This window comes from Motacilla alba, chromosome 1 (assembly GCF_015832195.1).
Source record: "Motacilla alba alba isolate MOTALB_02 chromosome 1, Motacilla_alba_V1.0_pri, whole genome shotgun sequence".
Taxonomy (NCBI): Eukaryota; Metazoa; Chordata; class Aves; order Passeriformes; family Motacillidae; genus Motacilla; species Motacilla alba.
In genome coordinates this window covers 23,523,573-23,549,323 of record NC_052016.1, presented here as the reverse complement: position 1 = coordinate 23,549,323, position 25,751 = coordinate 23,523,573, and the positions used below count along the sequence as shown (strand labels likewise).

Genomic DNA, 25,751 nt, shown 5'->3' with positions numbered 1-25,751 from the left:
ACACCCGTGGTTTTATGGACGAGAGCCCAGGTGTCCTGGTTCAGGGCAAATTTGGGAGAGAACCCCCAAAGGGCTCCTCTAGAAAAGCAGATTCAATTGACCCCTCCCCCCAACTGGTTTGGGAGAAAATACGTCCTTGGAGAAAAGTGGAAAAAAACCTGTTTATTAAACAATAAAACCTAAACAATATTAAACAATAAAACCTCTTGCTGCTCCAAGAGATGACAAACTCAGAAAAGTCCCCTCCCCAGGTTACAGCTTGGCTCACTCAGTCTCTTTCTTATCAGTCCCTCCAGTGCTGGAAATTCTGCAGCCCAGGCCCTGCCCGGTGGGCCACAGGTGTGAGCTGCCGGTGCTCTTCTGAGCTTTCAGTCTGGAGCAGGTTTAAACAGGTCCAAAGAAAAGGGAAAAAAAGCAGTCCAGGGAACTTCTCTGCCTCAGCTAGCTAAAACTAACTATAACAAAGGAGAGCTCTGCCCCGCTGTCTGTCCATCTGCAGACAACACAGTCCAGGAGAAGGAATGTGGAGGAGTGAGTGCAGTGTCTGAAAACAAACAGCGTGCTTCTTCTCTCCCCACTTCACTCTCAGAACAAGTCTTAAAGGTGCAAAACTTATTATTCAGCATAAACAGAACAAGATGAATGGGGATAAAAGCATCATATAGTCAACCCAGGACACCAGGTAAAGAGGGAAGACAGTGCCAGGTACCAAACCAAGGGGACCCAGCTTTCCCACTGCTCCACAGATGTGTTTCCCACAGTGGAAAATGCCATGTCTTTTATTTTTTTGATGCTGAGTTTAATTACATGCTTTAGCTCTTAGTGGCACTAATTCAGTGTAACAGTCTGACATTGGCTTCATGATGGCTACTTATGTCACTGCCAGCTGAGGACTGCAATGAAGACCATCATCAGCTAAACTGTAAAGCATCAAAATGAACTCTTCAGTTATTTCATAAATTTATTTTTTTATGTGAACCATGGTTTTCCTACATGGGCAGCAGCTAGTTTCTACTTGCATTCAATCTTTTGGGGAGGAAGGACTGCTGGGAGGTGTGAGGGGTTGGCCTTGGCTGGACACCAAGTGCTCCCCAAACCACTTTATCACTCCCCTCCTCAAATGGACAGGGAAGAGAAAATATAGTGAAAGGCTTGCGGGTTGAGAGATCACATACAAATGACCATCAGCAGCAAACCAGACTAAACTGAGGAAAGTTAATTTAATTTACTGACAAATCAGAGTAGGGAACTGAGAAATAAAAACAAGTCTTCCCTTATCTCTCCCTTCTTCCCTGGGTTCAACTTTACTCCTGATTTCCCAACTTTACCTCCTTCCCTCCTCAGTGGCGCAGGAGGATGGTGAACGAGGGCTGCAGTCAGTCTACACGTTGTCTCTGCTGCTGCTTGCTCCTCATAAGGAGGACCCACACCTTTCCAGTGTGGGCAGTGGATCCTCTGCTCTGGTGCCTGAAGCACGTTCTCCCTCTCCATCTGTGCTACGCTGCGTCTTCTCTACTCCCCTGGCAGGGGAGGAGATCCAGCTCCAGCTAGCTCCACATGCAGGTAGCAGCGGGGGGGCACTCTCCAGATGTGCCAGGGGCGTCCAGAGGGCGCCTAGCTGGGATTCGCTAGCGAGGCAGCGGAGACAAGGTGAAAGGAAAAGAGGGACTCTGTTCAAGGGCAAGTGCAGTTTATTGCAACTCCAGGGGGGCCAGCTGAACAAAGACCCAGGGGAGGGATTGACATGGGTATATGAACAGGGGTGGAAACATGGGCAGAGACAACTCAATGTCCAATGGGGAAGCAAGGGGACGGAGGGTCACAAATGATAGATTATGCGGCTAGCAAATGAAGTCACTCAGAAGGTGGGACTTTGGCTCTCCATCCAAGCACTCGACAGATTTGATAGAAACTTCTAGAGCATGAGGTGGAGCTGCTGAGTGATGGATGGGAACCCGGGGAGGGGTTATAACAATGATTCAGCAACAACATGACAATTGGGGAGGAGGCAGGAAGATTGACAGCAAACAGATAAGGAGGAGGAACCAGGGCAGAACCATACAATGGGGGAGAACAGAACATACCAATCTCTACTTATATGAAAGAAACCACGCACCACAACACATCTGCACTGACCTTGATATCTGCAGGGCTGTTCCTCTCATGCATTCTCAGTCATTCCTTATCTGCCTACAATTGCTGCTGAAGAGTAACTCTTTTCCCTTCTTAAATCTGTTATCCATGAGCACTACCATTATCACTGAAGGTTAATTTTGGCCAGCAGTGGGTCTGCCTTAGATTCAGCTGGCATTGGCTCTGCTGGACACCAGGAAAGCTTCTGGTATCTTCTCACATAAAAATAGAGGGGTGCTCCCCTGTAGCTCCGCCGTTCTGCTTATGTGTTAGTTTTGCATCATGGAAGTGATGTTTTGGGAGAGGCTGCTGGCAGCTTCTTTCGTGTCTGATAGAAAGTTAATCAGTGGTTGGTTTTGGGAATTGACGATCTATTGAACCACTGGAAAGCTATACACCCCTCTGTGAAAAACACATTTAAAGATGAAAGAAAGCCGTGAACTTTCTCTTTTCTCTCCTGGCCAGCAAGGAGCTAACATGGCTGGCCCTGCCCTTGTCTCAGCCAGGCTGGGCCAGGCGGCTCCTGCTGCAGGGCACTCGCTGGGCCCCGCTATTGGCTGCCAGGCAGGGGGAAAGGAGAAGCCCACATGTGTTGGCTGCTGAGATCGAAGTTGCTCCCCTGCCCCAGCTGCAGTTCCTGCCAAGGTGAGCCCAGCTGGGGTTAGTGACCATCTACAGGCCCCGGGCAGGATATTATCTCTTTCAGTGCTTCAATCCTCCCTCAAGTGAGAGAACAAGACAAAGTGCAGACACGTAAAGAAACAACATGAAAACACTGATGTCAGGGAAGAAGATGTCAAGTCCCAGATGGGAGGGATGAGGAGATGCCTTTAGTTTTAAGCTGAAATCCTCTTGTAAAGCTATAATGCATGAAGGTAAGGGGAGATGAAATTGTTCAAATTGTAGATATCGAGCAAAGGCCCTCATGCTAAAGTAAGTAGATGTTAAAGTAGCTGTGATCCTGTAAGAAGTTTGAACAGAGAGAGAAGAGTGATGAAGATTCTGTACCCCCAGGGAGAGAAGAAGAAGATCTCTGTTCCTAGAGATGAGGATGATTTCAGAGATAGATAATGAGAACCTTTGTATTTGAACAGCTCACCTTAAAATCAGTACCCCATAATTTCACATGGCCCGTAAATGCAGCTGTAGGAAAAGCTTGTGGAACATGGGAGCAATTTTACAACTGCAGAGTTCCCCGGGCAACTGCTATTCATGACAAATTGAGAGCCATGAAATAACTGTTTTCTTGTAGAGAAGTCTCCATAACATTAACATGAGGGACTTCTCTCCCTAAATGAACCAAAAAAAGACTATTCTAGAGGTGGTAAACTGACTGAAAATTTTAAGGTTGTCTCTTTACATTGTCAGTGGGAAAGAAAAGGTTGTAGGGGGAGGAGAAGTGTCCTGAAGGTTTTGTTCTGATTGTTACTGCTCTTTCTTTTAGTTGCTGTTAATAATTTTTTCTTTATACCCTTTTAAAGTTTTGAGCCTGCTTTGCCATTCTCCTAATCCTACTTCACAGAAGGAGACGAGTAAGTACATTCTAGTGAGTGCACTAGTGATTGGCCAGCACTGAACCCACCACACTAATAAGTGCATTGGCCGAAAAATCTCAAATTAGCAAACCAAAACCACTACACGAAATTGGTGTTTCTGCCCAATTTCGAACTGAAACTGCCACATCTTCCCAAAGCCTAGCCATGCAAACCCAGTGCAGGTGGGCAGTGTTAGTGAAGGGGAGCAGGCGGCCAATGGTGAAGGTACAACATTCTCTATTATGTTCCTGCCTAGAGTAATGCCCAGAACTACTCTCTGGACACTGAAAGGACACTGAAAACAGCACCAAGACTGTCAGAGCTCACACAGTGTTTGGACAATGCTCTCAGAATCATAGAATGGAATTGGAAGACACTACCTGGTCCAACCACCCTGCTTAAGCAGGGTCATCCCAGAGCACATGGCACAGGATTATGTCCAGATGGTTGTGGAATATCTCCAGTGAGGGAGACTCCAGAATTTCTCTGGGCAAACATGGTGTGACTCCACAACCTCTGTCTCAGGCACATGGTGGTGGGACTCTTGGGGTTGTCCTGTGCAGGGCCAGGAGCTGGACTGCAACCACAGTTGCAGATTCACAGAATGGTTGGGGTCGGGAAGGACCTTGAAGGTCATCTACTTTCAACCCCTTGCCATGGACAGGGACACCATTCACTAAACCAGGTTGCTCCAAGCCCCATACAACCTGGCTATGAACAATTCCAGGGATGAGGCAGCCACAGCTTCTCTGAGCGACCTGTGCCAGGGCCTCACCACCCTCACAGGGAAGAATGTTTTCCTTATATCTAATCTAAACCTACTCTTTTTCAATTCAGGCCATTTTTCCTTCTTCTGACACTACAAGCTCTGGTAAATAGTCTTGCCTCTCTTTTCTGTAAGTTTTCTTCAGGTGCTGGAAGGCCACAGCTAAGACACCCTAAAGCTTTCTCTTTTCCAGGCTGAACAGTCCCAGTTCTCTCAGCCTTTCCTTATAGCGGAGGTTCTCCATCCCTCTGATAAACTTGGTGGCCTTCTCTGGCCTGGCTCCAGCAGGTCCGTATCCTTCCTGAGCTGGGACCCCAGAGCTGGATGCAGCCCTGCAGGTGGGGTCTCAGCAGAGGGGGCAGAGGGGCAGAATCCCCTCCCTGCCCTGCTGCCCAGGGGGCTTTGGATGATTCCAGCACACGGGGGGCTCTGGGCTCCCAGAGCACACGGCTGAGGGATGTCCAGCCTCTCACCCACCAGGACGAGATCGTCCGATGATCGTTGCGGGTCCCTTCCAGCGCAGAGTACGTTCTGTTGCTCGGGTTGTGGTGGGGCTGCTGAAGGCGGCGGTGACAGCCGGCACCCGGCAGGCTCCCGCCGCCCGGCGGCCGCGCGCGGAACGGCGGCGGAACCGCGCGGCTGCGGCCGGTGTTTCTGGCCGAGCCCGGGGCGGTGGCACCGGGGCTGCGACAGCATGGCTGCGCCGTGGGCCGCCCGCGGGCTGCGGGCCGGGAGCCGTGAGTGCGGGAGGGAGCCGGTACTGAGGGAGGGAGCCGGGAGCCGTGAGTGCGGGGCCGGGCCGAGTTCAGGCTCGTACTACGGCCGTGCTTTCAGGGGCTGAGGTGCCCTTGTTAGGCCCCGAGGAAGTTGGCCTGTCTGAGGGAAAGGCCTTTGCAGCCAGGGAGCGACATTAACCTTTGCATAGGACCAGCTACCCAGGATAGTTAGGGCTGGAAGAGACTTCTGGAGATCATCCAGTCCTGCCAGGGCAGGGTCACCACGAGCAGGTGACACAGGAATATGTCCAGGTGGATTTGGAATGTCTCCAGGAAATACTCCACACCCTCCCCGGGCAGCTTATTCCAGTGCTCTGCCCCTCTCCAGGGAAAGAATTCCTTCCTCATGTTGAAATGAAACTTCTTGTGTTTTAGTTTATGGCCATTGCTTCTCATCACTGGTCACCACTGGTGACCACTGGTTGCCACTGAAAGGAGTCTGGCACCAACTTCTTGGTACCTGCCTTTCAGATATTTATATGCATTAATGAGATTCCATTTCAGTCTTCTCCTCTCCAAACTAAAGAGACCCAGTTCCCACGGTCCTTCCTCATAAGAGAGATGCTTGAGACACCTCATCATCTTTTTGACCCCTTTTGTTGCCTCAGAGTCTCCTGTTGTGACTTTGGGCAGGCAGTGCAGGGGCCCAGCATGGCCACTTGCTGGAGCTGTAGGAGTGCTACCTTGTGCATATTGAGACAGACAGGTGGGTGATAGGTAGTGTTGTAGAAACCAAAACCTTATAAAGAGGCTTTGAAACCTCAGAATGGGTCACAGAATGGTTGAGGTTGGAAGGGACTACAGTGGGTCATCTGGTCCAACCTCTCTGCTCAGGTAGGATCATCAGAGCACATGGCACAGGATTGCATCCAGATGGTTCTGAAATACCTCCAGTTAGGGAGACTCCACACCCTCTCTGGGCAATCTGTTCCAGTTCTTGGTCACTGAACAGGAAAGTTCCTCGTGTTCATGTGGAACTTCTGTGCATCTGTTTCTGCCCCTTGCTTCTTGTCCTATTGCTGGGCAGAGCTTGGTCCCTGCTCTGACCCTTCCTTGCAGACACTGACGGACACTGATGAGGTCCCCTCTCGCTCATCTCTTTTTGAGGCTGAACAGCCCCAGTTCCCTTGGGCTTTCCTCATAAGAGGGTTGCTCTGCTGGACTCACTCCAGGATTGCTTACTCCAGGATTATTGCTCACTCAGTGTCTCTCCCATCACCAGGGTACATCTCCACACCAGCTTTCTCTCAGCTGACGCCTGATGAGGTGGTTCGGATGCGTAATGAGCTCTTCACCAAAGAGAAAGAGAGACAACTGTCTCTTCACCCACGGATTGAGAAAATTGAGGTGAAATACACTGGGAAGTTGCACCCTGGCAGTGTGTTTGTCATGAACAAGGCTCTGTCTACGCCGTATAACTGTGCCATGCGTAAGTGGATAGACTTCTGAACTAGCCCCTCACGGTGAATGTAGTGCTGCCAATTGAAATAGAAGCGGTTAATTTTTGGAGGTTTATTTCACAGTTCATCCTTTCAGGTCATTTACAAATATGAAACTTGCACTTGTTAGAAATGCAGCAGTCTGAACTGCTGATCCTGAAAAATATGGTTAATAACTAACTAATACTTTAGGGTTTTTTAATTTTCTTTAGATTTAAGCGAATGGCATTGCAAAAACTCTGTTCTGGCTTTTGTGGATGGTGAAATCTGGGACATGTACAGACCCCTGACCAAATCATGTGAAATTCAATTCCTTACCTTCAAAGATGAAGATCCAGAGGAAGTAAACAAGGTAAGTTCTTATTTTGTTCCATTGTAGGTGACCCTGGTTCTCTGTACCTTGTCTCATTGCAGGTGGCCCTAATTATGACCTCTTGGTTCTGTGTGCACCTTTCAGTTCCATGCCTGTCTGCTTTCTTGAACTTTGTTGTCATTAAAGTTCAGACATTTTTAATGTCTTTTTAATGGTGCACCATGGCTATCATTAGCTGGACTAGTGTGTGGGCTAGGTGAATTGTTGGCTTTCCTTTCAACTGTTGTATTATTCTGGGATTTCAGATTTAAATATCTCCAGGGTTGCATCTGACTTGCATTCTAAGTGCAGTTTTGATTTTTTTTTTATTTGATTCTGTTTGGAGAATCATCTCTGAATAGAAGTTTAAATACTAAAGAAAGTAATCATGGAATCATGGAAAAGCTTGGGTTGGAAGGGACATTAGAAGCTCATCCAGTTTCACCCCCTGCCATGGGCAGGGATGCTTTCCACTAGACCAGGTCGCTCACAGCCCTGTCCAGCCTAGCCTTGAACACTTCCAGAAGTGGAATGCTTGGGTTGGCAGCTAGGTTTGTGCATGATCCAGTTAAGTTTTGGGGGATTTTTTTTGGAATAATTAGCTTCTAGGCATTAAATTCCAGTTCTGAAATTCTCATTGCAGGCATATTGGCGTTCCTGTGCCATGATCATGGCTTGTGTGCTAAAGCGAGCATTCAAGGATGAGTACTCAGTCAAGCTAGTTAAAGCTCCAGAAGTGCCAGGTGATAAAAGTGTTTTATATTGATTGTCTTTTGCTGCTTCTCAAGTGTGTGTTTAATAACCAAACTTAGAAAAAAATTATTTCCAATGATGAATGGTACTTAGCATTGATATGTGTATTATATGCTGTTGTAGTTGCCTTTAATTTATAATAACCACACTGAAAACAATTTTGTTATCAATGTTCAGAAAAATAGGTATGTGTGGCCACTGGGTTTCAGACCATTTAGGATTTCATAGCTGAAATTAGTAACTAAACCTCTGTATTGTGAAGTGACATGAGCAAGGTTTCTAGATGTGATGAGACAGATATGTTTCTGTGGAATTTGCTCTAATAACTGCATAACCTTGTCCATCACTTGAGTTTCTAAAAATGACAATGTCTGCACCAAACTGGAAGATTATTGAGGTACAAACAAACTTAGTAACAACTTCTGCTCATCTGCGATCTGATTTAAGATTTAGGAAAGTGAGAAAATGCACAAGAGAAGAGGTTGTTTCAATAACAAAACCTGTGTAATTATGCATTTAATATATGAGAATGTTGATTGCTGGTCATGTGGAGTGGTATAACTGCTTCTCTTTTTAGCAATTTTAGCATTTGTTGTGATTTATAAGTACAGGTAAATATTTCAGTTCTACCAGAATTTGGAATAATCTTGGATATACTCAACTATATCATTATACTGCATGTATAGATATAGTGTGATACTGGGTTCATAGATTTGATTTCTAAATAGCCATAACTCAATATACACAAAGCTATGTCCTAACAGCTGTCAAATAAATTTGTGTTGCCTTTACCAGAAGTTTGTGCATTGCCTGTGTCATGGATAAACAGCTCTAATATGGTCTGATTTCTCTATGCAAAAAATTCCTCATTATAATTTAATAGCTCACACTTATTGTGTGAGGCATACAATGGAAAAATGGTGAAGTATTTTTAAAGTAAGTGGTTTTGGTTTTTTTCTGCAGTGTTAGATGCAGTTTTGTGAAGCAATTTCTTTTTTCCAATCTTTTTTGGGATTCGATTATACTGACATTGCATTAAAACTCCTTTCAAATTACTTTCTCATTCAATGTAATGAAAATAAAACAACACAAGTTCAATCTGTCATTTTATAGTATAATCAGAGCTGAAGACTTATGTTTTATGATGAATTTATAGAAGTAATTATGTTTTTCTTCTAATTTGTTTTGTTGTAAGAATATGGTATGATTGTGAAATGCATACTTTGTTACAAACATGAATATTTTTATCTTTGGATTGGAATTGCAGTGATCTCTGGAGCTTTCTGTTATGATGTGGTTTTGGACAATAAACTGAATGACTGGAAACCAACAAAGGTAAGCACTTTTCAGGCATAAGCCCAAAAAGTTCTAGAGCTTGTGTCCTTGTCCACTTGCTATTTTTTGATAGGGGAGAAGAGACAGAGCTTTTTTTCTTTTTTTTGTTAGTACACATTTGGAGTAGTCTTTGGGAGCTGATCTCTGCATTTACCACACACTGGTGCTGTGGCGGAGTGCTCTCACATTTCCTTTCAGGCAAAAATAAACCTTGTGCTGTCTTCCACATGCTTTCAGGCTTTAGGTCTGTGGAGCTAGAGAAAATTCTAGTCTGAAGTACAAGTTCAGAAACAGTTGATGGGGCCGTTGGGATCTCAGTGTCATTTGTTATTGTACAGATCTGTTCCTTCTCAGCTGCTCTTGCCTGGTAATGTAGATGCAGCCACAGTCGTTGTGTGAGTAGAGTCTCTGAAAATGAAAGTGTGTATAAGGCATATTTTCTGGTAGTTTGCAGAATCGGTTTGTTGTTGAATAAAACCTGTGAGCACATTCAGCTGCAGCTCTCCTTAATAGCTTGCTTATGTTTCATGCTCTGCAGTAAATCTAATAATCTGAATGCTCTAAATCTCAGAACCATTTGTGATCACAGATTTTACCCATCTAGGGCCCATTCTTGTTCTTGTGCCCAAAAACCAGCAGAGGGCTGTATGGCTAGCAAAGCGGTACTGGTACAATGCAGAATTTTTCTTCAGTATGATCTTGTAGCTGAAGTAATTTAGTTAGAAATATTTTCTACATGACATTTAAATGTAATTCCACCTCATAACAATTTCTTATTTACGAGTAAATTTGAATTATGCAGAACCTCAGATTCTGGTCCAAGCTGACAAATTTTTATTTATTAAATATTCAGTACCTTTTTTTTGCTTTGATCTATCATAATAGAGCTTGTTTATAAGTGAAGACACTACTCTGGGAAACAAGATTTATAGATGGGTATTCAACAGTAGCAAGACTGTGTATGTAGTACCATGTAGGGAAAACCTACTATTAAACTGCCTACATGGGAAGTTTAATTAATATATATTGTTTTTGATGGAAAAAAATGCCTATTTCTCATTGAAATGACTGGCCATTGAGTCTGTCCATTAAAACAGTGATGATCTGTAGTGCTCTTATGATAATAGTAAGACACTCCGACAGCAAAATTACTGTATTTAGGGTTTATAGTAGATGATCTTTGTTGCTTCTACTAATATTTAGTGTTTGCTGTGCTTTATCTGTTTACTACAGCTGTGAAAAGGTGGTTATAGTTTTTATGTTCTTTTATTAGGACAACTTCTGTTCTCTTACAAGGGATGCCAAAAAGCTAATCCATCAAGACCTGCCCTTTGAAACACTGCATGTTGAAGCAAAAGTAGCATGTGAAATGTTTCAGCATAATAAGTGAGTGTCTGAATTTGCTTTTCTTTCAAAGAGGCAATTAGAAATCAAGTCAAATCTCTGCTTGGTTTTATAAATCTAAAATTAGATGTAATGGGTGAAGTAAGAAGGTACTTCTCCCGCTGCTCTGAATGAGCCTGCCTCCATTCTCTTCCCACCAACTTACTCACACCAATTTACTTAGTTCTTGTTGTTCTCTTCAGAGGCTAACACCAGGCACATTTACTGGATGCAGTTTTGTGACAAACTGAAAGACTTCTTTTGTTCACTAGTGAGCTTCAAGATTCCACAGCTATTAAGTTGAAACTCTGGTGGTTAGCCTTGACATGGTAGCCTTTTCTGAAATGCTTCCATATTTAAAGAAATGTGTATTTTTCATGACCTCGTATCTTCAAATGAAGGTTTAATGAAATGCAGTTTTTGAATTGTGCAGGGGAAAATGGCTAAAATACTTTGGTCTGTGCTATACAAAAAAAGGTTTGTTCAAAACCTCCTGTCTTCTTTGCTGGAAAAAATACCTCAGCCATGTTTCTGGTCCACAGCTTTTTGGCAGTTGGAGAGATGTAGGAGAAAATGAGAAATAATTTATTATTTTGTGAACCAAAATTAAACTAAAGTTAGTTAGTTGCAAAATAGCAAATTTTTTAGCTTAACGCTGAAGGTCATTTTAATGTGACATATGGATCATCATCTCCACTTTGTTGGCTGCATTGACAGCAGATGGGAGCTGACTTTTGATGGTCCCTTTAGATATTGTGTATAGAAAGCACAGAGAACACTTCCCTGCATTGCAGCAACCAGCTGTTAAGGGCTACACATTGCATCAAGTCAGTTTAGGTGGTGTCGTGGTGTCTTCTAGTCTTACAGGTGACCTGAAAAACTCTTATTTGTAATAGTAGGTCCATTGTATCTTTCTGAATAAAACTGCTGTGGGAGCATAGCCCTCCTATAAAATATGCACAGAATAGACTGGAATAGATGTTTCTATAGGAAGGGACCTACAACAACCACCTAGTTCAGCTGCCTAACTGATGTGGGGCTGACAAGTTACAGCAAGTTATTAAAAGCATTGCCCAGATGCCTCTTAATCAGTGACCAGGCTTGGGGCATCAACCACCTCTCCAAGAAGCCTGTTCAGTGTTTGAGCACTGTCTTCTAAGGAAATGCTTCCTAGTGTCCAGTTTGGACCGCCTCCCAGCACAGTATGAATCCATTCCCAAACATCCTGTCTCAGGATCCCATGTTGGCTGTGCCTGATGATTGCACTATTTTTAAAGTGCCTTTCAGTAGTGTTCAGTAAAATCCCTGTAATTTTTCCATGAACTGAGGTTAACTAACAGGTCTGTTAATGAAGCATATCATTATGTGTTCTCATTAGGAATTTAAACCAGCCTCAAAGCTCACATTAATACAAGCACAATTTTTAGGAATTTTAAATGACTTAAATTAGTTTCTGAAGTGCTCTTATAAGAACAAGGTGTTAGAGGTGAGGATTTTTAAAATATTTTTTTTTCTTGTCCAGATACAAAATGGAGATGATAGAAAGAAAAGCTGCTCAGAATATGGAAGGAATTGTACCATTACATAGGTAAGCAAAACTGAACTCCCATTCTGTAATGATTCACTGGAACATTTGAGTATATTTCAAGTACTCTCTGCAATGGAAAAGAGCAAGTTACTTGGGATGGTTTTAAATTTGAAGGTCACTTGTATTCATTACTGTCTGTGGTCTGTCTTAAGTTGTTGGTGTGGTTTGCCTGCTTGGTTTTTTTAATATAACTGTTATTTTGTGATACTTTGTGATACTACGTTTCTCTTTCTTACTGTGTTGAGGGTGGTAAGTGCCAGAGAAGTCTTACTGTTTTTAGTACTTTTACATGAATACTAAATAAATTTGTGGAGCTTGACAGGCTAAATAAAATCCAAACTGAATACTGGTTTGAAAACAAGAGTTAGCATTGTATAATGTATTTTTCTTTCAAAGTTGTCGAAATCTTCCTAACTTGCAATCTACTGCTTTGTAGTGGTGGAGATGAGAATAGAACAGCATCCTGGGAATACAGTGTAAGATACAGAGTTCTTAGTCTGGAAGAAGGATAATGTATCTCAGGCAGTTCTCTGTCTTAGGCTGTTGTAGGATATTCAGTTGTGTAGATGTCTAAAGAATTCCTAATTTGTTTTTGTTCTATCTTAAGGAGCATCATTTATCTAAAGGAAGAGATGTCTTTGCAGTGGTGGTTCTTGAAATGTTAGAACAATGTTGTGTCATTCTTTCCTTCCTCCCACTCTGATTTGCTCAATAAAGGGGAAAATGGGCTTACCTATTGCTTTCTGGGAGAGGTTCATTTTCAGTATTTTTTTGCTGTACTATGCTGTCTCTCTTTTCTTAATTGATTTCCAGTTTTCCAAGAACTAGAAAGGGAAATAACTCTGCAGGTTGTAAACACTGTACTATGGAAAACAGGTAATCTTGGAGACAAGTCTTTTTCTAGTGAATGACAGTTACTCCAGTTCTAGAGCCAACATGGCATCAAAGACTTTTTAAACGTAAGATCCTTTCCTAGACATGAGGTTTAAATTTTCTAAGTTCATTTAAGGAAATTGTGTGACCTGTACTTTTGGTTTAGGAAGCTTAAAAATGCTGAGCTGGAGATTTGTTTAGGTTTGGTTTGGGATTTGTTTGGATTTTCTTGCTGTTGATTGGAATTTGCTAATCAAAAATAAAACCTAATCTCCTTGTATTTCGCTCCAAATATATTTGGCATATAAACTCAATTTTTTTGTCCCCCCTAGGTTTGGTGACTTTGTAGATGTTAGTGAAGGTCCTCATATTCCAAGGACAAGTTTTTGTTTCCAGTATGAGATAACAGCAGCCCATAATCTTCAGACTGACCAGTCTGAATTGATAAGGAGATTCCAGGGTGTGTCCTTGCCAGTCCATTTGAAGGTAAGTAATCAATTTTGCACAGGTTTTCCTTCTTTAAATTAGAGCATTTTACCTTTGTTTCTGTTTTTGTTAGGTGCTGTGTTGGTAGCTAAACAGAATTCATAGTTGAGAGCCATAGAAAGGGAGGGCTCCTGATGGTGACTACGTTGGATATTTGGGGTTCATTTTCCTGAAACAGTTGTGGATGTGCAGTCAGAACTAGAAAAGTTTGCATGAGAGGTCCGATGATGTTATTTTTCAGTGTGGAAGGTGTTGTTTTGGTTGTATAATTCCTGCATGGATATTTCATTCTGCTTGCCTAAGTTGTGCATGCCAGTATTCTGACATCTAGGCTACTGACCGTGCTTCAAAGAGGAGAACTTTGTATTTATACTCATGATAAATATACCATTCAAAGAATTTTATGACACTGAAGTAAAAAGTAGCAACAACAAAAAATGTCCTAGCTCTAACGAGTATTTAGCAAAGAACTGAAGGTGGATGCAGGAGTCTTTATTCCCATTTGTGTTGACTTACATGGTTTTGACCTTGTGATCTAGCACATGTACTATTGTCTTAGTTGGGGAAGTTTTCAAGAGTTCCTCAGCTGATCTCTGCTTCTTAAGCATAATTCCCTTTTTTGCCAATTAATTTCTCAAGGATTCCACACAGTGGATGAATCATAGAATCATAAAATGGTTTGGGTTAGAAGGAACCCTAAAGTTCATACTGTTCCAATTCCCTTTCCATGGGGAGGGGCACATTCTACTTGACTGGGTTGCTCAGAGCTCCATTCAGCCTGGTCATGAGCACTTCAGGGGTGGGGCATGTGATGGGTAGACATTTATTCAAGTCCTCCACATGAATATGGGCAAATTGGACTACAAAATTTTAAGTTGTTAAAATGGAACATTTGAACTGGGCATTATTATAGTTTTGTGCCATCATTTCTATACATTTGTCAAATCTATTCTATGATAATCTTATCTTTTACCTCTGCTAACATCATTTAATGACATTTCACACAGGCTCACCACACTGTGTGGCACAAACTGCTGGAAAGATCAAAGAGGCTGGTAAGTTTCACTAGAGGTGCAGTACAGGTTACCACATACAGAGGTATGCTCTGATAGAGGACACTTTGAATGATTAGAGGTATGTAGTATACTCAAGAACATATCTTTGGGAATGGAAATATTCACAGATGAATATTTCTTGTTTATTAGAGGATGTGGTAGTACTGTTTCTGAGGTCTGTTATTAAAAAGCATTGTGCCAATTAAAAAACATATACTATTTGATTGATATGATTTGTCCAATTAAAAAATACTTCAAGGTAAATGGAACTATAAGATATTATAACCCACATGTAACCAAATAACCACTATCAAGATATATTTAAACATAGGAAGTCATTGTAAGAATTGATAAGCAGCTGTTGTAGAGCCTTTCGATCAACAATTTTACTTGCTTGTTTGGCAAGAGACAGAAAAAAATGTACTTAATGTCTTCTGAAACTTGTTAGCCATGGATATGTTCTGAGCCTGCCCCGTGGCATCTTCCCTGAACTTAGTTTGATTATTCTTGTCCTTCAGGTTGTTTAATTTTCGAGAAGATAATAGTCTTTGTAGATTGTCCTTTCTTGTTACAGTGACAGTATGAGGGGAAGATTTTCAGGATCAAGGAGAGTGAAATAATTTTTAAAAATATAACAGAATTGATATCTTTCTGCAGGTCACTGAAGAAGAATATTTGGAAACAGCAGCACAATGTCTTGAGGAAAAAGATGGAACTGAAGAAGGAAAACATGTATCAATTTAAATTAAGTTGAACCTCTAAATGTACATAATAAACCATGTATTTTTACATGACTCATTTGTACCTCTTACAAAAATGTCTTGGGTAATTAATTTGAATTCTGTGACATAAATCATAGCTAAGTATAGACACAGGTGTACACAAATGTTTCAGTCCACTTTAAAGGTTTCCTTAAAGAAAAAAAGGGCGGGTGGAGGGAAGTTAATTTTTTATCTGCAATAACTTTCAAGTTGCCCCCGTCCTTACCGTGACAGCACTAATTGTATGTACCCATCCATATATTGTTGTCTACTGCAACCGAAAGTTGAGACAAATAGTATCTTAAAAAGATACCCTGAGAAGTATCTAAAGGTGTAATTGCCATTGTTTTATCAATACAAATTGATATCAATACAAAAATACAAAATCAATACAAAAATAGTAGAATGTAGAAGCCAGAAAGTTCTTGGAGTTTACTGATTTCTTTCTGATGCACAAGTGCTGTTAAAGATAATTTTCCAGAATAATACCAAGAATTTAGTTCCTTACTTGGATCCCTAGTGTGCTAAGATTTATTATGCATTTTCTTTGTTTGATATTTAAATATGGTGACTTCAATTAAATTTTGCAAGGGGGTTTTGTTAGATGATGTTTTCTGATGGTTTGTATTTTCATCCCTAACTCATTAGAACTGTTCTCATTATACCAGAGGAAGTTTTTATTACTTTTTGAAGTGCAAATATTTTCTCTGAATTTCATCCCAGTTATTGTTTTTACATGGTTCCTAATCAGTTGACACCACAGTTTTGTGAGAGCAGGGTAGTAGTTCAGTAAAATACATTTAGGTATAACCCATGTTTTCTCAGGATACTTGGAAAACAGATGGGTTTTTTTCCTCTTGATTAATGTTGCAGAGGACTGTTTATAATGGCATCAGATGCTTATTTTTTTAAATAAAACTGTTGATTCAAAGTTTACCTTCAATGCACATATATGCATTTACACATTCTGTATATTTTCATTAAATTGAACTTGCTGGCGTGTACTTTGGTTTTGAACCTGTTGTTCTGGTGCTGTTGAAGAAGAAGGCATTGTTTCTTGTCTTAAGAAACACAAAAGATCGCTCATTGTGGTGTTTTATTGGGTTTTGTTGTGGTTTTATTTTAGTTTTGCTTGCATGGTTGGTTGGCTTTTGTTTGTTGTTTAATGCAGTACTTGCCATCTTTGATTGACCCAAGACTGGTGAAATTTTGCTGTCTGAATTTTGGGATCCAATCCAGGTGGTCTGTTTTAAATCTTAAGCTTGTTCTATTACAACCCAGAAAGCCCCCTGCTTGCTATGATGTCTGCTTGCTATTTTGGGCATCCAGAATTCCTCCTGGATTCCACCAGCTGCAGAGGAAGGTGAGATGGCTGCTATCACTTAGGCATATACCTTTTTTAACCCTGTCTGGAATTTCAGAGTTTTTCTGGCATGTTCTTTTTTGGGCGTCTGGAGACAGGTTTTTTTTTTTTGTTGTTGTTGTTGTTATGTTTGGGGTTTGAGTTTTTTTGGTTGGAGCAGCAGGAAAGTCGCCCCACAGGTGAATCCCCACAAAAGGGACTTTTGCAAGTGTGTGACTACAATACTGAAAACATTGACGTCGGTAGCAGACCCTTCCCTGGAGGTTGTATATAAAATGGAAGCGTAAACTTCTGTAGAACTCTGTGCTGTCTCACACCTTGACTTCCATGGGGTCCAGAAGACATGTCTTTAGGGAGAGATGTAGCTGGAGGATGCCTTTGAAAAGCACCAGGATCCTCACAAAGCACAGCAACAATTAAGAGAACTGGGCAATGGTGTTAATTTCTTTCTCACCATAGCACATTTTGAAATAGGAATGTAGATTGAAGTCTTCTGCCAATAGGGTATTCACATATGTGAATGAGAAGAACATCTGTGGTTTTTGGGGGGGATGGCTCATAGAGTGTTTTGAGTACTCCCTGCCTGATCTGTATGAAGTGATGGCACTGCTAGAAAAGTCCTGAACGTTTCTTAAACGAGCTTGAGAACAAATGGAAGCAGTGCTCAGTTGCCCTGGCAACCACAGAGCAGCCGGGAGATAGGTCCCTGAGCTCCAGGCCATTTATTTTACCATTGACTGTTGGTGCATAAAATGCCGAAATTGTCTGCTGAGAAGGCTGTTGCAGCAGCTGAGCTAGAGTGATGCTTCCTTTCTCTTTTTGACTTAGGTTTTCTGAACTTAAGCAGAACTGCAGGGTGGTTCCAAACTCACTGTATACTAAACTTAAAGATATGGGGTTATATAAAATAACAAAATGGGTGTGGCAAAGCTCTGACTGAGTGTGGATTCTGGATGTTTGTGCACTCTCCTGCCGGGCCTGGCCCAATCTTCTCTATTGGAAATAGTCAGAAGACACCATCATTGATCAGTTTAAAAAGAGACAAGTAGATGTTATTTTCTATACTGAACCCTATAGGAAACTGCAGGGATTAAAGGTGGATAGATGGGCAAAAGAGACTGCAGAATTTAGCCAAGTCCCCTTCTTGGCTATTTCTTTTTATTAAATTTCTGTGTAAAGAGGCTATTTTTACTCAGCAAAAGAACTGCAGAACCAGCTAAAAGTAAGGAAGTACCTAGGGGGACACAATGCTGCAAAGTGGTGAAAGGGGAGGGCAGGGTCGCATAGGCCAACATACACGAGCAGAAGCTGATACTGGCCAGATTCTGATAAGGAATAAATAAGAATTTTTTTAATGGTGAAAGTGGTGTGACACTGGAACATGTTGTTCAAAGAACTTGTGAGTACCTCAGCCTTGGTTCAAGGTCATACTGGATGGAGCTTGGTGCATCCTGAACTAGTGGAAAGTGTCCCTGCCTTGGAACAGGATGATCTTTAGGGTCTCTTTGAACTCAACCCGTTCCAGGATTCTATAGTGACAGGGCAAAAGGCCTGAAGCCTTCTTCCTTGTTGCACATCTCAGCAGTAGTTTCATGGCTTCTCACATTCAAGTTGTTCCTCCTTCTGCAACTTGTTTGAAAGAATTGAAATTTTATTTTTTCCCTTTTCTTTACTGGTTTTATCCAAAAAAAGAAAAGCCTATATTAAGGTTAAAGCTACATGGTGTCTTAATCTTAAGAGGTGGCAGTAGGAAGGTTGAGCGGTATCAGCTGACACATATAGCCAACTGAGAAATTTTTTCCCAAAGAAATATTCTGTATTTCATGTTAACATGGATATTGGAGATAGAAAAGGCAATTGGGATATAGTATGACTTATTTCATAACAGAAGGAGTTAGATGCTAAGTAAGAGTTGTTTTTTTTTTTAATCTTACAGGCAGTAAAGGTCTTTCCTGGGAAATTGAACACATGCAAGTGATGAAAACAGTCATCAGTGGATATAAAGTCCTTGCATGACAGCAGCCAGAACAAGTTTCCCTTTCCATTTTAACTTCTGTCAAGGAGTAATCTTCTACTGCTTTTTTGGTAACTTCTCTAGCACTATTCCACTCAGCACAGTACTTTGTTATGTTTGAAGACAGTGAACTTGCTACATTTATTTTATTAGTTTTTACAGACACAGGAACTTGGCAGCATAAAGGTGTTTGATGGGGAGAGTTGACAGTGGATATTTCTTGAAGAACACCAAACATCTGAAAATGGTAATGCTATCATGCTGTGGTTTTTCACAAGAATTAACCCCAGTCATGGACAGCATTAACATTTTTTCAGAGTGAAAAGAAAATCTATTATTTTAGTATCTGCTAATATAATATCCACAACCTAACTATATCCACTTTCCTGGGGAACCAGCTATGCAGAAACAATACACATAATTGGTCTAACATTTGACCATATATACAATAGCTATCTATTTCTTAAGTTTGCAAGTTGCTCACATTTTAAAGAGAGAAAATGTGAGGGAAAAATACGTGATTTTTATGACATGACTATGAATCAGGATGGTGAGGGGAAAGACCTGTTTTATTCCTTAGGACACCTTCTATTGACATGTGTCTATACAGGACAGACACTCTAGGATCATCTTTGCTTTAGCAAACCAGTGCTGCTGAATGTGGCTTCAAATGGACAGGGAGATCAAACTGAGATTCAGTGTCACCCAAGAAATGAGATTATCTCTGGACTCTCCTCTCTTTTGCCACAGTTTTCTTCCTGCTTTTAAAGCCATTTTCTCTGGAAAGTTAATAGGAGTATGCTTTTCTTTACCAAAATATGCTGCCCCACTTTGAGAATTCCCTCTAAGAGCTACAGCGATGACTTTGGAGGGGATAAAAGTAGCATTTCCTTTTTGGTGGTTATGGCCCCCCAGCTGTATGCATACTGGGGGAGCCACTTAACCTAGAGCCTGATTTGGAAAACATTTATGCCCTGCAGCAGTTTTGTCTGAGTGTAGAAATCACATTCAGAGAGACTCTTTGTATGGGACATTTTTTTTATGAGACTGATTTGTAAGTTTCTGTGGTCTTGAGTGCTCTGTGATCATTCCTTGAACTGGGGATTCACAGGCAGAACACTGCTAACAGAAAGAGGTGTTCATAGTGATACATCACAAACATTATCCATATTTCTTAATCTATGGTGAATACTTTGAATTTTTAGTTTTCCCTTTTGTTCTCCCATCAAATTAATGTTTCATAGCTCAACTATTCCCCAAGCAGATTTAAATAGAGAGGGGAGAGAGTTTCAAGGACTGACTCTGCCACTCAGGTTTTGTGACTGTGAATATTCAGGAACTATTTTGACCTTACACAAAATAAATATAACAATATTTTCCTGTTTCGCTACAATTTTCTAAGACTTCTTGAAGTTTGTAATGCCCGGGTAATCCTAAAGTAAACTACAGATACTTTCATTTTCTCCTAATGACCCATTGACCCATTTCTCCTAAAGAACTGAAAATGGAATCTCAAAGAAACATTTTCTGTCAGTTTTTCTCTTATGTATAATCAAATTCTATAGAAATTAATAGAAGTTGTACACACCAAGAGTTTAATCCATAATTTTTCTTTCCTAAATAAAAATGAAGAAATGAAATATTTGTGTAGGAAGTAAAACCAAAAGAGCTAAAAAAGGATAAAGTAAAACACAGATTGCGTTCAAAATGTTACACGTTTGACATCCTAGTAAGGACTTCCTAATACACAGAGCTGCTATTTTTTTGCTGCTTTTCCAGACTCCATACCTAGCAAGCCTTCTAGCAAGCCTGCCTGTATGCAGAACAACTTGTCTTTTTACAGGTAGAGCAGAGGTTTTCCCAGCATAGCACTGACTGATTCATGATTTCTGTTCTCCTCCCACAGCAACAGTTTTTTCCGTGTGAATTCTGGTAAGAGGCATGGTACAGTGTTAATGCTAACGTGTAGGAGTCAGTTATAGGTAAAAACCCCTATCACGATTAGCATTAACAACATACAGCCAACAGAACTCCAGAGACTGGAGTATGAGACATAAAGAACTCAAAGCACTGGGTTTTCCCCTTGACATACCTAAAGAAAAAAAAAAGAAAAAAAAAGAAAAAAATACATTTCAAGAAATTATGGCAGAGGATGGAGAAATATCAGAGAGGGAATTATTGCAGTTAAATACACAGGAACCATCTACTGTACATTTAAACCCAGTCAAACTTGCCATTGTTTTAGTTAGAGAGAGAACCCGAGTGCATTGAGCAGTAAGTGCATTGAGCTTGCTGTGAGCAGGCAGAATACACATTGCAACATGTCTTGCTTAATTTTGTATCCCTTTAGATATCAGTTAATGAAGATTTCTAATATAAGCTTAGTTCCTCAGAATGTTTTAAGCTCCCCAGAAAAGCAAAACCAATAGATTACATGATCTATTCTGGTTTAACTAAGAAAAAATGCCTCTCAGGAGAGCTGACTCTTTAACAGGATGTGTGACACAGAGCTAAAACACAATCATAGTTTCATCAGTATACAAGGTGGATGATTAGGCAACAAATATTCCTTTGGATTCTGGTATAAATGAGCAGAAAGAAAACCTTTTGGACAGATTTAGTTGCTGGTCTAGAATCCATATGCAGGGCTCCTACACCCTCATACCTACCTCTAACCAGTACGTTAGAATGAGATTAATTAATATAATTGTCTGTGTTGAACCATTTGCTAATTGCTTCATAATATAAACCAGTCTATTAACTGATGCCTTTACCATAAAATTAATGTGCTGAATTTTTTGACCAAAGTTTAACACTTTTTTACTTCTTTCAGCCTATTATCAGTTCTCCTCTGGAAACAAACAAGGAGATAGAGTTTTAGAAAACAGCAATTTCAAAAATCTGCAAAGAAATCACATAATGAAAGAGAAATACACTCAGTAAAAACAAGGGTTGAGAATCATCATTATATATGAAACTACCTGATTTATTTTTACAATTTTCAGTTACTTACATCAGTAATAAGGGTTGAATTGTTGAGACAGTCTTTCCAAGCAGTTTTAAAAAGGCCTAAGTAGTGCCCATTCAGTTCTCTGCTAAGTATGTCTTGATTGAAATATATTTTTCTTTATCTATCCTTCTGAAATAAAGTATCAGCTCCTGTGCAGAGTGCATAAATAGTTGAATCTTGTTTGTTTTCTCTTTGGTTTCCCAGTAACCGTTTAAAAAAACAACAACCACTTCTTTGTTGTTTAATCAAAAAGTAGCAAGAAAGCTTGTATGAGAAATGAGACATTTATATGAGGCAGTTTTGGAGATCTTTTTGTGTATGTAAATTTAAAGAAACTGATGTACTTTTATAACTTCCTTACTGTTACTAACACATGTTTTAAGAGGAAGTTAAAATGTCATAGTAAGAGTGTGATCTAATTTAGAGATTTTAGGGAAATTACCTTTCACTTTGTGCCACACTAAGTGAAACCAGCCTCGTACATGGCTGCAATATGTGAGTGGCAAGCAAAAATTCCAAGGTGAGTATAAAATTTTGGTAGGCAGAAAAAAAGCGGTTCAGAAATTTCCAAACCTCAGGTTTAAAGTGATGATTCAGAGCTCTGGTGAGTGTTCAGAGTAAACTCCCACTAAAGCTGGGCGCAGAGAGCTGTGGTGTAGGATTTGAATTTGTGGGCAGTAAAGTGAACAGTTTTTAAACCTGTGATAAAATGTTGTGTGTCTATTTGTGGTATGTGTTTGTAAGATGAGGGACAAAGGCCAGGGGAGAAGGATAAAAGATCCAAGTTAAGGTATTAATGTTTGGTGGGGTTTTTTTTGTTTTGTTTTGGTTTTTGTTTGTTTGTTTGTTTGTTTTTAATGAAGAAGGCAAACCTGTAATTTCTGTCAACAAAAGGTTATTGTCTTACCTAAATTCATTGTGCATTGAACCTTCTTTGAGTAGGGCTTTGAATTTTATGATCTTCAGAGAATCTTTTTAACCTAAATTATTCTTAAATTCAAATATTGTGCTTTTAATGTCTCTAGGCCCCTAAGTCCTTATTCACTGATGTCACCCAGTGGGCAAAGGTGTGTATGAAGGGCTCAATGCAAAACATCAGTTCCTACTGTGGAAACACTAAATTTGTCTTCATCAAGCTTTGCATAAGGATCACTTTAGGCAACAGGACAAGAGCTTTCATACCAAAAGCTTCTGTCACCTTCGAGTCTACTGCCCCTAGAATATTTGTAAAATATGTTTGTTTGTTAATTTGAACTCTCTTAAATGTACTCCAGGTTGCTATTCTTTATACCATACTTCCAAATTCTAATCATTTAATGTCTTAAATGGGTTTTGCTAAAAAGCAAATGTTTTTATCTGTGGTTTGCAGCAGCCATTTGTGATTGACAGTACTTTTCTCTTCTGAACACAGTCTGCTTGAGCTCAGACTTGGAGAAGGGATAGTTTAGAAACTGACCACTTAAATAATCTAAGAATTATTTCTCTAGAAGCTACATGAGTGCTGTACTTGCCCATGCCATCTTCTAGCAGTATTGTTGAGCAGTGATAGATTGGGCAGCACTTGGTCTCTGCAGATTTACTCCAGAGCCAGCCCTTCCTGGCAAAAGCACAAGGCCATAACCACAGATGATAATTTACTTTGGGGCTTTTCTACTACCATGATCTTGGATTTATGTAAAGGAATAGTTTTGCCTAGGCTGCTATACTTGTATTTCAGTTTTGGCTTTAAAAGCTGCATAGCACCTCCAACACTGCAAACTAGCTTCTGTGTGCTAAAGGCAGAAATACAAATCATGCTTTATCAGGAAGTGGCGAGAAATGACACGTGTTTCCTCTTGCTGAACCTTTGTAACAGCCTTTTGTACAGCTGTCAGGTTTCCCTTACATGAACAAATACTTGTATTACTCCCTGCTGTCTTCTCAAACAGCTCTAAAAATGTGGCCTTGACATCAGTGGAAACAGTGACCATCTCCTCAGGTTTAAATATAATAAAATAAAATCCCCTGTTATTTCCCTTGCAACATTAATAAAGAAAAAGCTCATAAGATCTGGTGTGACTTTCTTCTTCCCTTTTCCAGCACTGTCTTTCTTCCTCTGTAATCAGAATAAAACATGTATCCCTATCTTATCTCTGACCCCTGTAATCAGAATAAAACATGTATCCCTATCTTATCTGCTGACCCCTGGTCATTAGGTCCCATCCACTCATCTGATTCTCTGTTCCTTCATCTGTTGCAGCGACCTCAGATAGGTGTGTGTTTTATTTTCATTTTCAGACTTCATATCTGCTTTCACTGCTACTGCCTCCATGGAAGCTGTCCAATTAAAAGTCAGATTTCCTTCAGAAGTATCATCAAAAGTATAGTTCAAAGTACTTAAACTGTGACAAATGCTTCTTTCCCTATCTCTACCTTTATTTGGACATTTTTGTATGGTACCTAAAGGTTCTGAGGGGACTTAACAGTAGTCCACTGAAGAATTAGAGGCAACTAGCTCATTAGTCAGGTTATGTGAATCTTAGCCAGTTTTGCCTCTTTAGTTCCAATGACCAAATTCTTATATACTTATTGCCCAACTGCAGGGGCTTCTTTGTCACAACTCTGGAATAAAATTCAACTTTTTGTCCCTGGGTTGATAGGAAGACATGCAAGCTTTGGTAGTACTTCCCAAAATATATATATATTTTTTTTTTTATGAAAAGCATGTGCAGCTTAGGAAAGTAATGCCAACTCTGCAAAATTCAGTAGTCAGTCTAGAAAGATAAAAGGTGTTCTCCAAACAGCAAAAATAATTTAGAACTTGCCTTTTGGGAAGCCTTATCTGCCGATGCTTAGGGCTGTGCTATCACATCTACCAAGCCCTTTTCTGGTGGGAGGAAAGGCAGTTCACAAAGGCTAGAAATCTGCAGTGCTCATGTGTAAGTGTGTGAACTCACAGTTGTGTTAGAAGAATCGGACTGTGATAGACCCCAAGCCTGATGCTTTGGTAGTGTGAGAGTGTCTTTTGAATCTTCATTGTTCTGCAGTCATGGAAAACCCCATTTTTTGTAAAAAAAAAAAAAAAGACCAAAATGGAATGTACCAGTTTCAGAGGTGTTTTTAGCTTTGAATAGCAGAAATCTAATTTTGACTGAAAGAGAATTAGAGTTAATACAATTAACAATTCTATGAATGTTTTAATCACCTACAAAAGGCTGTTACATATGAACAGTATACAACCATCCATTTTCAGATACCGTGTTTACATTTTCAGGAGGTTTTAAATCTTCTCATCTAATTTCTCAGAAAATAAAGCTAGTCTTTTAAAAACATTAAAAAATATTTAATTCAAGTTTTTAAGATGCTGGAAGAGCTCCAAAGATGTGTATGTAGATAGAAAAAACTTTTCTCTGCCAAAAATGTTCCTGTGTAATAAAACATGCCTCCACTTTTTGGCTCAGTAGCTGAATAATCTGGTTTTTTAATACTTACTTTCAGCTACTTTGCTTGCTCCTTTGTAAAATTAGGAATTGCCATATTGAAAAAACAGTAGAATAAATTATTGATCCTAGATATTTGCTGCCAAAATTTGAATCCAGAGCAAATTTTTATCATCAAATAAAACCTGAGAGTTTTTGCCAGATGGGTATTAATGATGAGCATGGAGATCCTATTTTATTGATATGATTAGGGATTTCAAGAAAGCCATGTCGAGTTCTTATATCAGCATTTGAATCATGTTAATTTTAAAAATAATTAAAACAAACCATAGTAAATGATGCAAGTCTAATGTCTATATTTTAAAGAAGGCATTTCTTTGCTGCTTATTTATGAAATGAGGACAAAAACTTGACATATTATCCAAAACTTTTTCTTTGGTCAAAATATAAAAAAATCACACAGTTAGTTTTCCACGCCTCAAAATGCCTATGACAAGCTGTAGGCAAGACGGTAACTGCAGATACATAATGAAACTCTTCCAAGTAGGCAATTGAAATGCTGTAGAAATTCTATTCCATGTTGCATGGTGTTCTAAACTATTGACCTCAGAACAAAAGGAGGAGTGCATGAGCTAGCAAGCAGCATGTGGGCACCTTTCCTGTGTGTGCTGTCCCACCAGATAAATGAGGTCACCATGAAGGTGAATTCA

General features: G+C 40.2%; 1 protein-coding gene across 1 annotated transcript; it reads left to right on the top strand.

Moving 5' to 3' along the window:
* The first annotated feature begins 4,889 nt into the window (after positions 1 to 4,889).
* MRPL39 (mitochondrial ribosomal protein L39) lies at positions 4,890 to 16,309 on the top strand. Its single transcript, XM_038147237.1, has 10 exons — positions 4,890 to 5,171; positions 6,433 to 6,639; positions 6,862 to 7,001; positions 7,645 to 7,744; positions 9,022 to 9,089; positions 10,363 to 10,475; positions 11,995 to 12,060; positions 13,266 to 13,419; positions 14,427 to 14,474; positions 15,132 to 16,309. Exons 1-10 carry the CDS (start codon positions 4,892 to 4,894, stop codon positions 15,216 to 15,218), a joined length of 1,263 nt encoding a protein of 420 aa, XP_038003165.1. The 5' UTR covers positions 4,890 to 4,891; the 3' UTR covers positions 15,219 to 16,309.
* Positions 16,310 to 25,751: the final 9,442 nt, after the last annotated feature.